Here is a 15071-nt window from a genome sequence, read left to right on the forward strand (position 1 = left end):
TGAACGAATGATCATGGGTGTGTTCCAATAAAACTTTATTTACAAAATCAGCCACAAGCTGGGTTTGGCAAATGAGATATGGTTGGCTGATGGCCTAGGCTAAAAAATAAAAATGGCATATCCCGAGAAGATTCTGCCTGTGCACCTACAAAATCGTCACTTTAAGTGGCTGTGTTATATTCATGCCATAGAGTGGATATACTATTAAATAATTAAACAGATACTTCATAATTTACTTAACCATTTTTCAAATGTTGGACAGTCAGGTAGTTTTTCTTTCTTTTGTTGTTTTCTTCAAAAAAAAAAACAAACCCACTTTTGTTTAAAATATGTTCTCAATTCAAGAATTTTCTCAGAGAACAGATTCCCAGAATCAGAATACAGGTGGCCTCCAGGCTACAAATGCTACGTTCCTGAGAACATCTTTAGGTTTGATTTGTACATAACTCAGATCCCTGATGAACAGTAATAATAATAATAATACCACCGTACCGTAATAAGCCACAGAAACGATTGTGTTTTCTAATTCCTAGGCTAATAGGAATGTTACACTTATTTTGATCTTCTTACCAAATCAATAACAACCTTTCCATTCCAATAATTAATCCACTCTGCTGTTTACTGATAACTGACGCTTTCATTGGAGCGCTGCCTTGCACACGCTCCCTTCGTCTCACTTTATCTGGTGGAATTGTTCCGACAGTTGAGCAACCGAAGCCCAAGTCTTTCCCAATGAGTGATGGAGTCTGGCCTTCCTCTGAACTAAGCTTGATCGCTTCTACTTTCGTCTCCATTGTAAATCGCCTTTCTCCTCGCCGCAGGCTCGCCTGGACTTGCAGTGGGCTTTCGTTTTGGAGGCAGGGCCATAAGGGGGAACACAGATTCGCAAAATCGAGTCACAAAGGCAAAAGTGCTGCTGTGCCTAAGCGACCACGTAACGACCAGGCTAGCCGCAAGCGGGAGGATGCTGCACCAATGAACCGCTTAACACAGAAGAAACCAGCTCCCGAGTTATTAATTTAATTATAAACCATCCTCGTGGGGAGCCTTGGGAGCCCGTTCGTAAGTACAGACTGCCATTAAGTCACGCAGTCCGTAACCCGGGGACTGCCTGTACCAGATTAAAGTAAACTCATGAATTCAAAGCTATTGATCCATACAGCTACAGTGACACACTCCTCCTAGAAAGACAGGGTATAGAGTATCTATTTTCATACACTTTTGCCAACATTTAATTTTTTTAAATAATCTGTCAAGAAAAAAATTATCTCATTGCTTCACTGCACAGTTCTTCAATTACTAGCAACTCTCTGTATTGACTTCTGCAATCTAGCAACAGATAGACGTCACAAACTTTCTCAAGCATTAAAAGCCTGCTGTCGACTATCTGCACATCCCACCCCATAACTGCAGAATGACTCAACTAAAAGCTAAAAGGATCTATTATTCCTAAGTGACAATGGAAAATGCGAGTATCTGAAGAAGCCAGAAGAACAATGGTTGCCTGCCCATCTCCGTTAGTTGAGCTTTCAAAGCCTTCCTCTCTGTCGCTCAAGCCAAGTGCCAGCCTAGGACGGCTGAGCTGAAGGGACGCGCACAGCCTGGCTCACCTGGACTCCATGGGCCCCTGCTTGTCCAGAGGTCGGATCCTCTTGGGGTACACCGGCAACGTCGTCGTGTCGATGACTTTGGTTTCTCCGTTGTTGTAGGTGAACTCTAACGTCCCGTTCCATTCCCCGTGGGCTTTACAAACGATGGTGTTGGTTGGATTGTGCTTCACTTCTGCTGTGACCCTGAATGAATGAGTCGAGTGAGCACACTTTGCAAGATTATCAAAACAGGGACTTCAAAAGGTGTACTCATACTTAGAGAATTTTTTTTGTGGAGGGTGGGACTAGCTCCTGTGATCTAATAGCTTTGAACAGAAAAAGAGAGCATCAGTGGAAAAACTGGTGCAAATCTGAATAAAGTCTGCAGATTTGTTAACAGTAATGTAGCACCGTTAATTTCTTAGTTTTGATAAGCACACAATGTTTACATAAAATGTTCTCATTGGGATGGAAATCAAGCAATTCAGTAAAAGCAAAACAAAGCATACTCTCCCCTCTCCAAAATAGCATCTCATAGTGCTATATGTTAACCCCAAAAAGAATGTAAGAGTGGAGGGAGAGGTTTTCAAACCTTAAATGAGGTCAGTTCCATCTGGGGGTCAAACATGGCTGGCGACAATCCCAACAGAGCTCACACAGGGGAGGGAGGGAGGGAAGGGTCCACCCCAGCGTCCGCACATGCTCTGAGTGAAGGCTGAGCAAAACCTAGACTCTGGCCTCACATCAATGCCTTCCTGCCAGCAGCAGGGGGTGACCTTCAGCCTCTCTCTAACAGGGCCTTTGTGGAGACGTGTGACCTCTCTTTTCACCTCCCTCTCCTATGGTAACTCCACATTGCTAGCTTTAGGTGAAAGCAGACTCCCACCCCCCTCTCCAACTTCCAGCTTTCTGCAGTCAGAGTAACGCAGCAAAAACAGGGAAGCCCACTCCCAAACAGCCAAGTTGGGGAGCCGAGCTCCTCTTTTCCTTACGGCCCATCACAGGCTGAAGTTAGAGTTTTCAAACATATAAGCTTGAACTTTCTTCCTGAGCCTGAAAACAGCCACAGTTCCTAGGAGGTGAGGCCGAGGCTCACAGGCAGGTATGAGGAATGTGGGGTGCACAGAGTGGAAGGGTATTAGTGGTGGGCTGGTAAATGTCCAACAACTGGCTCTCCAGGGAGTGAAACTCCTCATCTGTAGCATTTGCCGATTTCTGTGGTGTCCCATCACTGCTGATTTCAACTCCCAACGTGGCATCGCCGAATGTGGGAATGGGGAGAAACGCACACGTCAGCTTTTGCAAGCCGGGGTGTGCTGGCTGCAGAATGCCCCCGAGGGCACCCGCGTGCCCGGCTCACGCTGGGAATGCTCTGACACCCTCATGTTAATACCACGCAGAGTAACGCTCTCCCAGAAAAGGGGCAAAGATGGAAGCTTGCTTGTGCAGATCTGCTCTAAAAGAGGTTTTGTTTTTTTTTTTTAATGGCTGGAGCAATAAGGACAATTTTGTGCTTCCTCAAACAGCAGACCTCTACTTCAGTTTCTTAGACATGGGCCTTCCCGGCTCTCAAAGGAAAGCAATGATGTTGATCTCACAGATGCATGATACGAGGATTCAGGATAGTTAACGTAGCCAACTTAAAGTGAAATGGGGAACTGTTTGGCAATGTCTGGGTTCACAGAACAAATCACTTCAGAGCATAAAACAAGCTATGGCTTCAGAAGGGAGAGTCGACTGCAAGAAACAGAACTGCCTTTTGTTCTCCGCTGGGTGTTCTGCAAACGCGTCACCAAGGATTTCACCTTAAGTTGAAAGTGGAGAGGGCTCCAAAAATACTGCCATGTGAGATGAAGGAAAAAGGTGCCTTTTTGAAAAAAGACTAGTTAATGACTTTATCTTGATTTTCAACTCATCCCATCACTAAAACTCAATCTTCTTCTTCTTTTTTTTTTTTTGAGAATCAATCTCTCTGTTGTTATTTTACATTGATCATTTCAACATATGACTTTTTTTTTTTTTAAACAGAGTCTTGCTTTGTTGCCCAGGCTAGAGTGAGTGCCGTGGCGTCAGCCTAGGTCACAGCAACCTCAATCTCCTGGGCTCAAGCAATCCTCCTGCCTCAGCCTCCCGAGTAGCTGGGACTACAGGCATGTACCACATGCATGCCCGGCTAATTTTTTCTATATATATTAGTTGGCCAATTAATTTCTTTCTATTTATGGTAGAGACGGGGTCTCGCTCTTGCTCAGGCTGGTTTCGAACTCCTGACCTCGAGCAATCCGCCCGTCTCAGCCTCCCAAGTGCTAGGATTACAGGCGTGAGCCACTGGGCCCGGCCCTGAAACTCAATCTTCTAATGGAGGAAGGAAACTCAGGACACGGTGGGCCAGGTTCTTACCTGTGGACTTTCCCTCCGTAGAAAGGCTTGGTGTGGAATATCACCGTGGCTGAGTACCCCGTCTTGGCACAGTTGATGTTGACTTTTCCTCCAAGCTCCACCCACGGGATGGTGAGAATGGACCGGGCGTAGGCACTGGGCAGGGTGAACACGTACTCCTCCCCGTGTTCCAGGAGCCTCAGCACACCTCCAGGGAGAGAGGAGGGAAAGTTAGGCACGCAAACAGGGGAAACGGGCATCTGGGGATCAGAGGACATGCAAATGGGAAACCAAAGCGCCTCGTGGGACGGATGTCACATCCACCACCTCTGGAGAGGTCAGGCGTGCAGTTGCCAGGTGTTCTACCATGTGCCGAGCACTGTGCAAAGCGCTGAGAATGTAACAGTGAACAAAACAGACCCACTTTTTGCTCTCGTAAGGAGAACATAAAGGTGGATATTCGTCACCACATGAACACAAAATTGTTACTGTGGTAAAGGTGGGAGGCAGAGGGGACCGGGGCCACGGAGGCCTCCAGCAAGAGGAAATGGCCTGGAAAGAGAACATTTCTCCTTGAGGAAGGGACACTTGAGCTGGGTAAGAGTTGAGAAAGTGAAGAGGGAAAGTGCCATCCGTGTCCTCCTAGCCCCAGAGCCTGTGGCCCTGGAGAGAAGGCTGCTGGCCACCTTGTCCTCAAGCCCCCACCCCCAGTGCCAATGGACCGTAAACGGTCCCCACTTAACATGGTTTAACTTAGGATTCTTTGACTTTATGGTGGTGTGAAAGCGTTATGCCTTCGGTAGAGACCGTACTTCGAATTTTGATCTTTTTTGGGGCCAGCCACAGGTGGCGCAATACAGGTGGCGTGTTTGTCAGGTGGACTATTGAGCAAGGCAAACCATCAGCACCTCCCACTACATACATCGACCCGGGCAGTCCAAGTGGCTGGCTTCTACAGTTTATGAAGAGGAGATTGAGGACATGTTAAAGTGCACAGAACCTCTTTCCAAATTTTAAAACACACTTTTCTTCTCCATCAATATTGATGAAGTCAAGGAAGTGCCTAACATTAGATCATTGTAGATCCTATGCTGCATTTTCTCTTCAATGGGAAATAGAAGTGGGCTACATAATGTGATATATGGAGCAACTGCAGCTGCCTGAGGACTGAGAAACAATACCTAAGCTATATTCTGAGGATTTCAGAGTTCTTACTGATACCATGTGTTTTTAAATGTTTTTATTAACCTGCAATTTTAATAAAGTTAGATACTTCCCTTAGTCATTCTGAGAATTTTTAATTAGAATCAAATTCAATAAAAACTTTTCATTCAGCTAATGGCAAAAAAAAAAAAAAAAAAAAAAAATTGCCGGGCAGCAGCGCCCCAGTCGCCGGGGTAAACAACCGAACACTTCGCAGTGGACCGTGCCGCAGATGATCTTGCCTACCTGCAGACTAACGTAAGTGTCTGAGCACATTAAAGTCAGCTAGGTTCTTATCAGAAACAGTCCCAACAATGGACTGAATCATTTCCACCGGGATCGTTTGCATGTATTAGTGGGGTGAATAAATAAGCATCCCAGACGCTTGCGGCTTCTCCCCGTCCGGGAGATGCTGCTTCCCTGCGACGCAGCTGGAACCTGAGCTGCAGGCGGGAGGCTCGAGTTCCCCGATGTTCCCCACTGGGCAGGAGGAACATCCGCAGCAATCATGCTTGAAATCTTTATATGAATTATTTTTGTCATCCTATCCTTTTCCTCTCAAACAAAAGCTAGAGGATTATTTTAATACTTTGGATTCTTGCCCCCTTTTTGAGAAATAAATTATTTAAAAAAACAAAAAAGGTCAGCTAGGCTAAGCTATGATGTTTGGTAGGTGAGGTGCATTACATGCATTTGACTTAGGATATGTTCAACTTAGGATGGGTTATCGGGATGCTAAGCCCATCGTCAGCTGAAGAGCATCTGGGCTTTCCTTCCGGGTGGCCAACATGCCTCCCCAGCGCCACCGCTTCACCCCTGATGTCTACCGTGTTCCTCTTGGCCCTTCCTGTCCTCAATTGGAATACCCTGGGGACTCCCATGCACCCACATGTCTAGCCAGCCCCCCTGCACGCCAGGAGCACACACAGCATGAGCTCGGCAGGCTGGGCTTGCTGGTCTCATCCACTAGTCTAACTAGTTTCCTGAGTGGGTTAGTTAGTCTAACTAACTCATCCACTAGTTTCAAGTTCTCCATCACTCAGCAGCCTGGTGATCTTAACTTTCTCTGCGCCTCAGTTTCCTCGTCTGTGCTGCATGGGGAGTGAGATCCGCACCTCCCAGGGCTGTGGCGAAGATGGAGAAGGTGATTCCGAAACTCAGCTCGCGGCAGCCTGGCACGCCACCAGAATCCTGAAGGTTTTATGTCTTAATTACTCCTCACTCTCCAAAGCGGCTCTCTCAATGGGTGAATCCTTAACGGTATTGCTAGCTGGCGGTAAAGAGCAAACCAAGAAAGTCTGGCAGTGGGTTATGCATGTGGGGGAGGGAAGAGATAGTGGGAAGAGAGACTTTTAAATGGAATGCTTTCATAAGAGAGAGCGTCCTCCTCCCATGCATCCTCAGAAAAATCTCTTCCAAACCAAGGTGACATTTCCCTCGAGTCCCCGGAAGTCAGCGAGCCCCAGAGCTGAGATGACTTGAAGGCGCTGGTGAGACCACACTCCTTTGGCTCTTTTCTGAAAATCCATAAATGTGTGCTCGTTCAATCATTCACGACCATGCCTTCTCAGTACTAACTCTTTTTTTTTTTTTTGGTCAGGTTTACATTTTTTAAAAAATCTGTCCTTAATATGAATAAAAGACCATATTAAAATTAGACTTACAAATGGGATTACAAGTGAAAGTTATTTCTTCCTTTGGTCTAGGAGCTGAGAGAGGCTGAAACATGCCAAATAATCAGCCATTCCACGCCATGGTTCGCCCTTCAGCTGGGAGGTTGGCATTTGAAATTCCACAAACTGATTTACCAATAAACATAAGCTAAGGCATTAAGGTTTTCAAACTGATAAATTTTAAATGATTTCATGCCAGAACTCAATCTGAGGACAACTAAAAATATCGTGCTAGGACATCTACTCTGGCAAGTGCAGAGTCCCGGACTGTGATTCCAGGGAGTGTGTCTGCAGACGCCAGTGGCACCTGCACAGGTAAGCCCCACACCAACGTGTCACTTCTTTCTCTGCAGCTGAGTGCCTTTCCCCGCAGACTCCGTGACGAGACTGTGCTGTGTACTGGGCGCTGATCTGGGCGTTTCGGGACCTCTCCCTGTGTGAAGACCAGGTAAAGGGGCCCCAACTCCCCACTGTGAGGTCGGGAGGGGTCCATGGAGCAGCCCTTGCTTTTCCAGGGACATAAGCTTCAAGTTGACTGAACACGGTCTCAATCGGGGCCTTTCAGTGTCAGAGCTGTGGAAGCTGGGGGTGGGGTGCAGGTGGGGGCAGTCTCTGAGCTAGCCCCTAAGTCAGGCATCCTCAAACTGCGGCCCGAGGGCCACATGCCGCCCAACGAGGACATTTATCCCGCCCGCCAGGTGTTTTTGCCGTGGCTGCCTGTCCTGCTTAGCAGCCGACTCATCCCGGGCCCGCAGTGCACATGTGTGGAATGTGCGCCGTGCTCTCCAACGGTCTGAGGGACAGTGAACTGGCCCCCTGTTTAAAAAGTTTGAGGGCCCCCGCCCTAAGTGAATTCATGGCACAAGGAGCTTCATAATGGCATTTCACTGCTGTCAAATATGCCACAGCCTAAAGGCCAAGATTTAAGAGATAAGCGCATGTGCTTTACATTCAGAATTTCAAGTGAACCCATCTAAGGCCTGGTTTTTAAAATAAGGGGTTGGAAAAAGCATTATTTCAAACGCAATCAACAACTTTATGGAATGTGCAAGGAGTGTGTGAGAAAAAGGAAACTATCCCAACTCCCACCTTGCCCTACAAAGGAGCTCTGAGCACAGGAACAAGAACCTTCTGCTTTGAAGTTTGGGGATTCTTAGAAACAGTTCATGTGAAAAATGAGATCACGTGTTGCAGAGGACACAATTAGTTAAAATGACAGATGAGGGGACTGAAGGGGCCTAAGGCCTCACGAGAACTAGAGGTGAGGCAGGTGCACAACAGGAGGGTGGCAGGAAGGGCTCTGCCCAGGAGGGGCCTTCCAGAGCCTCCTCCCAGAATCTTCTTTCTGCACTGAGCGCTCTACTGATAAGTTCTCAGTAGAAATTTCAAGCAGGTAGGAAAAGTGAGAGCAGCAGATTCTAATTCCGCTTCAGGCATGGCTACATCTGAGGGTCTCAGGAGAGGATGTTATTTTAGGTTATTAAGTATGAAATGTCAGACTTCCTTAGGTACTAAGTTTTGACAGTTGATATCTCTGATATTTCACTTTGACACTTCTTGTTTTATTTTTATTGTGAAAATACATCCTCAGTCTTTCAAATGTGTGTTTTAGCCTGTGATTATCTGTCAAATTTTTTTTTTTAGAGCAATTTTTGTGAAGCCACGGATAAGTCAAAAATTCTCGTTATTTTCTAATATGAGTTCCATTGTGGAACCAATGCAGTGCAGACAGCTCGAAGTATCGACGAAGTGTTTGGGAAGGATGTGCCTAATGAATGCACAGGACATTTGATGGTTTGAGAAGTTCCGTTCTGGTGATTCTAATCTTGAAAATGAGCCATGTGGGTGACCTGAGACCAAGGCGGATAACGATGAGCTAAAAACTGTAGTGGAGGCGAATCCATCTCAACCTATGTGTGAATTAGCAGCAAGGTCTGACATTACTATTCCAACAATATTAGACCATTTGAAACAAATGGGCAAGGTAAAGAAGCTGGATAGACGGGTGCCACATCAATTAAACGAGTATCAGAAGAGAAACCTCTAAGTTTGTCTTTCTCTGCTGTCACAATATAAAGGCGAAACATTTCTACACTGTATTGTTACACGTGATGAAAAACAGATTTCCTTTTTGACAATCAGAAACATTCAACACAATGGCTGGATAAAGAAGAAGTGCTGAGACCCAGTCCAAAGCTGAATGTTCATCAAAAAAGCTAATGACGTATATGAATGCCTCTGATTTCTGTGTATTGATTTTGTATCCTGAGACTTTACTAAATTCATTGATCAGTTCCAGGAGTTTCTTGGTTGAATCCTTGGGGTTTTCTAGATACAATATCTTATCATCAGCAAACAGTGAAAGTTTGATCTCTTCTGCCCCTATTTGGATACCTTTGATTCCATTTTCCCGTCTGATTGCTGTAGCCAAGACGTCCAGCACTATGTTGAACAGAAGTGGAGATAGTGGGCAGCCTTGTCTGGTTCCAGTTTTAAGTGGGAATGATTTCAATCTTTCCCCATTCAGTATGATGTTGGCTATGGGTCTGTCATATATGGCTTGTATCATTTTTAGGTATGTCCCTTCTATGCCTATTTTCTTAAGTGTTCGTATCATGAAAGGGTGTTGAATTTTGTCAAAAGCTTTTTCTGCATCTATTGAAAGAATCATGTGGTCTTTGTTTTTGCTTCTGTTTATGTGGTGAATTGCATTTATAGATTTACATATGTTGAACCATCCCTGCATCCCTGGGATGAAGCCCACTTGGTCGTGGTGGATTATTTTTTTGATAAGTGTCTGGATCCTATGCATCCGATAAGGGACTGATAACTAGAATATACTTAGAACTCACGAAAATCAGGAAGAAAAAATCAAATAACCCCATTAAAAAATGGGCAAAGGACTTGAACAGAAACTTTTCTAAAGAAGACAGAAGAATGGCCAACAAACATATGAAAAAATGCTCAACATCTCTAATCATCAGGGAAATGCAAATCAAAACCACAATGAGATATCACTTAACCCCAGTGAGAATGGCCTTTATCAAAAAATCTCCAAACAATAAATGCTGGCGTGGTTGCGGAGAGAGAGGAACACTCCTACACTGCTGGTGGGACTGCAAACTAGTTCAACCTCTGTGGAAAGCAATATGGAGATATCTTAAAGCGATACAAGTGATTCTACCATTTGATCCAGCAATCCCATTGCTGGGCATCTACCCAAAAGATCCAATGACACTCTACAAAAAAGACACCTGCACTCGAATGTTTATAGCAGCACAATTCATAATTGCAAGGCTGTGGAAACAGCCCAAGTGTCCATCAATCCAAGAATGGATTAATAAAATGTGGTATATGTATACCATGGAGTACTATTCAGCTCTAAGAAACAATGGTGACATAGCACATCTTATATTTTCCTGGTTAGAGCTGGAACCCATACTATTAAGTGAAGTTTCCCAAGAATGGAAAAATAAGCACCACAAATACTCACCAGCAAATTGGTATTAACTGAACAGCACCTAAGTGGTCACATAGGTACTACAGTAATAGGGTATTGGGCAGGTGGGAGGGGGGAGGATATATACATACATAATGAGTGAGATGTGCACCATCTGGGGGATGGTCATGATGTAGACTCAGACTTATGGGGGAGAGTGGGAAATGGGCATTTATTGAAACCTTAAAATCTGTACCCCCATAATATGCCGAAATTAAAAAAAAAAAAAAAAAAAAAGCTAATGGTGTCTGTTTGGTGGTCTAGAGCTGGTATTATTCCCACTGCAGCTTCATGAAACCTGGTCAGTCTATTACAGCAGATGTCTACTACAACCAATGGGACAGAATGATGGATGCTTGCAATTAAGCAGCTGAGAGTGGTCAAAAGAGACAGGCCAATCCTCTTGCAAGACAACACCCAACCAACATGTCACAAAAACAATGCTGCTTAAACTACAGAAGGTGAGCTTGGAAATTCTGTCTCATCCACCATCCATACTCAACAGACCTTGAACCAACCTACTGCCACTTCTTCCAGGCTTTGGACCACTTCTTGCAAGGAAAAATATTCAATTCTTGACAAGCTGTGGGAAAGGCCTTTCACGATTTTCATTGCCACTCGCTCTCCAGGCTTCTTTGCTACTGGCGTAAATAAGCTACCGTCGAGATGGCAAAACAGTGTGGATAGTTTAAGTGCATACTTTGATTAATTGTCCTGCTTCCTGTTTGAGATATAATAAAGTACATTTTTGATTCGAAATTGGACATTTCATATTTAACTGACCTAATACGTGGCTTCTCACCCACAGCATTAGGCTGCCTGGGCTGTGCAGAGTGAATGCAAGGCCCCAGGCCCTTCGCGCTGCCTGTTGGGAATGGGGAAGCTGAGATCCTGAGACATCAGGGGCCAACAACTGCCAACGATAAGAGACGGTACAGGTGTCAGTTGAGCTCTGGGGACAGGGCAGGGGGAAGTGGGGCTGAAGGACATCTTCACACTCTCCAGCTACAGGGACGCCCCACGGAGGGCGTGGCTGAAGTGGAAAAGCTGGGACAGCAGAGGGGGACAGGACACACCAGGGAGGAGGGGAGAGATGAGCAGACCGCCCCAGGAGGGGAGGATAGCAGCCCTGAAGCGCAATCATACAGGTGACCCCATGGCGCACCCACCTCCTCCCCACCGCCCACTGCCGGTGGTCCGGGACAGAGGAGCAGCGGCTACTGCTCGGCAGTGAAGGAAGTAGCCTGAAGGCTCTCAAGGGATTGAGTTTCTCCGATTAAAGAATTCCCTAGATCTCTAAAAATGAATTTGCACATCTTTACCTTCATCAGAAATTTCCAGATATTCACCTAATGGCAGGAATCCCTGCGTAGGGGCCCCCGGACTGGGAGGCACCCACCAAGACTCCAACTTAAGCGTCTGGTTTTCCCATGTCTTGACAAGTGGCAACAAGCATTTCTGCCGAGTGCAGGGACGTCCCCAGAGAGGAAGATGAATGAAGATTTTTCTATGTGCCAGAAAATTGCATTTGGTTTTATCAAAAGGTAGTATATGCACCAAGCACTTAACTGACGAATCACAGACTGAAACTCCGTGTGTGTGTATGTGTGTGTGTGTATGTGTGTGTTTGTGTGTGTAGGAGGGAGGAACGGAAATAAAAAACAACTTGTCTCTCTGCTTCTGCCTTTGCCTGGCCCCTTCCCACTACTCCCAACTCCAGTCTATTTTTTACTCAACAGCCACAGTACTGGGGCTAAGATCATGCCCCCCCCCTTCTCCAGGGACTCCCATCTCACTCACAGTAAAAGCCAAAGTCCTTCCAGGCCCCCAGACCAGATCCCATGACCTGGCCTCGTCTCCTCTGCCCCATCCCTGCACACTCTGCTCCAACCTCAGTGACCCCTGCTCCCTCACTGTCCCCAGAACACCCCAGCCATACGCTCCTGCCTCAGGGCCTTTGCACGTGCTGTGCCTATGCCTGGAACACCCCTTCTTAAGCTACGCACATGGCTTACTCCCTCCCTTGCTTCAAGCCTTCACTCAATTGTTCCCTTCTGTTGAGGTTCCACCCTGTTGAGAACCGCGGCCTCCCTGCCCCACCCCACTCTCTGTCAGCCTTGTCTCTGAGCGCCCATCATCCTCTCTCACACCACAGACTTCCTGCACGTGTCTTGTCTCGGTCCTGCTGGAGCGTGAGCTCCCGAGAGCAGGGATTTCTCTGTGTGCTGGGGCCTCTGCTGCATCCGGGCGCCCAGGACGAGGCCAGCACCTCACAAGTAAATGGAGGAAGGGATAAATGAACGGGTAAAGCAACGGATTTATTTGAGCACCGCTGCTAATAGATAAGGAGGTAAAGGCATTTACAGCAGCAGCATCTATATGAAACCTGCAGGGAATCGCCGCGCGTTATGGGGCATAAATCCACACTGAGGGCGTGGGCTGCCTGCTCTATCTTCCCTAGCAAACGGACATGTTTCATCTTTCAGGAACTTAGTACGTGGGAAATGCAGAATACGTAATAAAATTAAGTGGAATAAGATGTGTCTCCTAAACATTAATTTTTGTCTGTTAAAAATGGGAAAGATCTGCACCAGCGCCAGCCTCATAGCAGGAGGCAGGTCCTTAGCAACCTGTGAAAACACAGAACTCCACGTAAGTCAAAATCAAGGTTAATGTCGCTCCCATTTCTCATTACACACCCAAAATGCAAATCAGTGCAAACATAAACCTCCCACACGGGCGTCCTCAGCAATCTTCTAGCTGCTTCCAACAGGCAGAGCTGCCTAACCTGAGCTCCAGGCCCTTGAACTGTAGGAGTCCAGGCCTGGCCCGAAGCACCCTTGTTGGCACCTGCCACGTGGCTCTAACCCAAACAGTGCCGCACTGCACCAGGGCAGCTCCCTGGCTTGCTCTGGGGAGAGGCTGAGTTCAGGAGAACAAGAATTGCTGGGCCAGAAAAGAGGGCTGGGAGGAAATACCCAACGCCATTCCTCCATCCTTGTCCCCGGAGGCACACTCCAGCCAAGCCTCTCTTCCTGGCTTCAGAGACTCAGGCCTCCACGAGAGAGGCCCCAAACCCCAGGGCCAGCCCCACCAGGCCTTACCTGGCTTCCACCTGCTGCTGCTTCCTCCTAGTCCTGGGCTGCCACCCCTGGGGATTCCTAGAACCTTCTCCGATTCTGATTTCTCACACACAGATCAGGGATGAATTGATGAGAAACAGCCCCTGACTCAAGGGGACCCCAGCACCCGCCTGCATCCCTTCTCACTGGCTTGTGGCAGGCGCAGGGTGGATGTCACTGTGGGTTATGTGAGTGTTTCCCCGTCTGTGACTCGAGGCAGCTGGACTCACCGAGGTGTGCTGAGCCTTCTGAAGCCACTGACCACTCCTGGAGGGGGCTCTCGCAGGGGGGCCCAGCAGGGAAGCAGGTAAGGGTGGATGGAGACGCTCAGGTTGCAGTGGAGCTGGTTGCATGGAAGCCTCACCTCTCCCTCCTCACCCCTCCCGGCCCCGCTAAGGAGCCCTGGGATCCTCTATGGCACCGCTGGGAACTGCGGAATGCGAGATGCCATGTCCTGTCCTCAAAGGTGACAACTCCTCCTTAAGAAGAGAGACCACCTCTGACACCCCTCTCCCCTTCTCAACAGCAGGAGAAGCCAAACAAACCAGTGGTCCATTCGGATTTTTCTGATTGAAAAATGGATGGGATGTCGCACTCTCGCAGAGGAGAACCGAGGGGGGACTACTCCTCGCTACCGGTGAGATGATTTAAAGAGGAATGTGTGCATCTCTCCCCCACACATACAACCCACCCCCATCTGAATTCTGGAAAAAGCTTAAAACCAGGTGGCCTTCGGTCAGCCTGGGGACAGGTGAGCCCCTGGCCTCCTTCACAAAGTGACGAATCTCCCTTTGGTAAACTTGATGCTGCTGAGCCCTGTGAGGACAGTGCGATGGCACAGCGGCAGCTGGCCGAATACCGGGCCCACATGCACGTGTGCGCGGACCCCCGTGGTGGCCCGGCACAGTGCTGAGCAGGTCCGCGGGGGTCAGGGACTGCCGTCTCACCTGCACACGGAGGCCAGCACGCTGCGGGTCAACCTGCAGCCCAGAGACACAATGCAGAAGTGGAACCCAAGAGTGGGATTTTTCTAAATAGTACAATTGCACCCAGATACTAAATAAGGAAGAGTGACAAGAGTGATGGTGACTTCTCCGTTCCCAGATCCTGGCTTTAATCGGCGTCATCAATGCAGCCGATCACTGTGGCCCTGCAAAAGGCCTCTCCACCTGGCCACACGCTCCCATTCCGTCTACTGCAGGTGTCAGTGCTCACTCAGCAATCCCATTAGTCTCGAGGCCTTAAATTATGAGTTTTAGCCCCTGGAACTCCAGCCTGTAAGTGCAACAGGCCACTGCAGCAGCCCGCTCCGATGTCTACACCAAACACAACCGCAGTGAGCTCCCGGCTCTCCCTCCTAACAAGCCCCCTCCCCAGCCCTCCGTCTGCCCCGTCCCTGTTCACAGCTAGTCCATCCTTCTAGCCGTCAGGTCAAAACCCTGGGGACCCCTTTCTCTCACAACCCACCCCCCATCCAGAGGCGAATCCTCTTGGCTCTCTACCTCAGAACATACCCGGACCCTCCTTACGCTTCAGTCCCTCCGCCATTTCCACCCGGTCCTCCTGCCCACATCATTCTGGCAGCCTCCTCGCTGGTCTCCTTGCT

At 47.8% G+C, this 15071-nt stretch overlaps 1 protein-coding gene across 3 annotated transcripts in view; it reads right to left on the bottom strand.

Moving 5' to 3' along the window:
- OSBPL10 (oxysterol binding protein like 10) overlaps positions 1-15071 on the bottom strand; it is a 286393-nt gene that overhangs the window by 5257 nt on the left and 266065 nt on the right. For all 3 annotated transcript variants that reach the window (XM_076005966.1, XM_076005962.1, XM_012769171.3), the window contains 2 exons: positions 3990-4176; positions 1611-1793 (listed from right to left, as the gene is read on the bottom strand). In XM_076005966.1, coding sequence (XP_075862081.1) covers positions 1611-1793; positions 3990-4176 — 370 coding nt within the window. The remainder of the gene's footprint in view (positions 1-1610; positions 1794-3989; positions 4177-15071) is intronic.

Source organism: Microcebus murinus, chromosome 1, assembly GCF_040939455.1.
Source record: "Microcebus murinus isolate Inina chromosome 1, M.murinus_Inina_mat1.0, whole genome shotgun sequence".
NCBI classification, from domain to species: Eukaryota; Metazoa; Chordata; class Mammalia; order Primates; family Cheirogaleidae; genus Microcebus; species Microcebus murinus.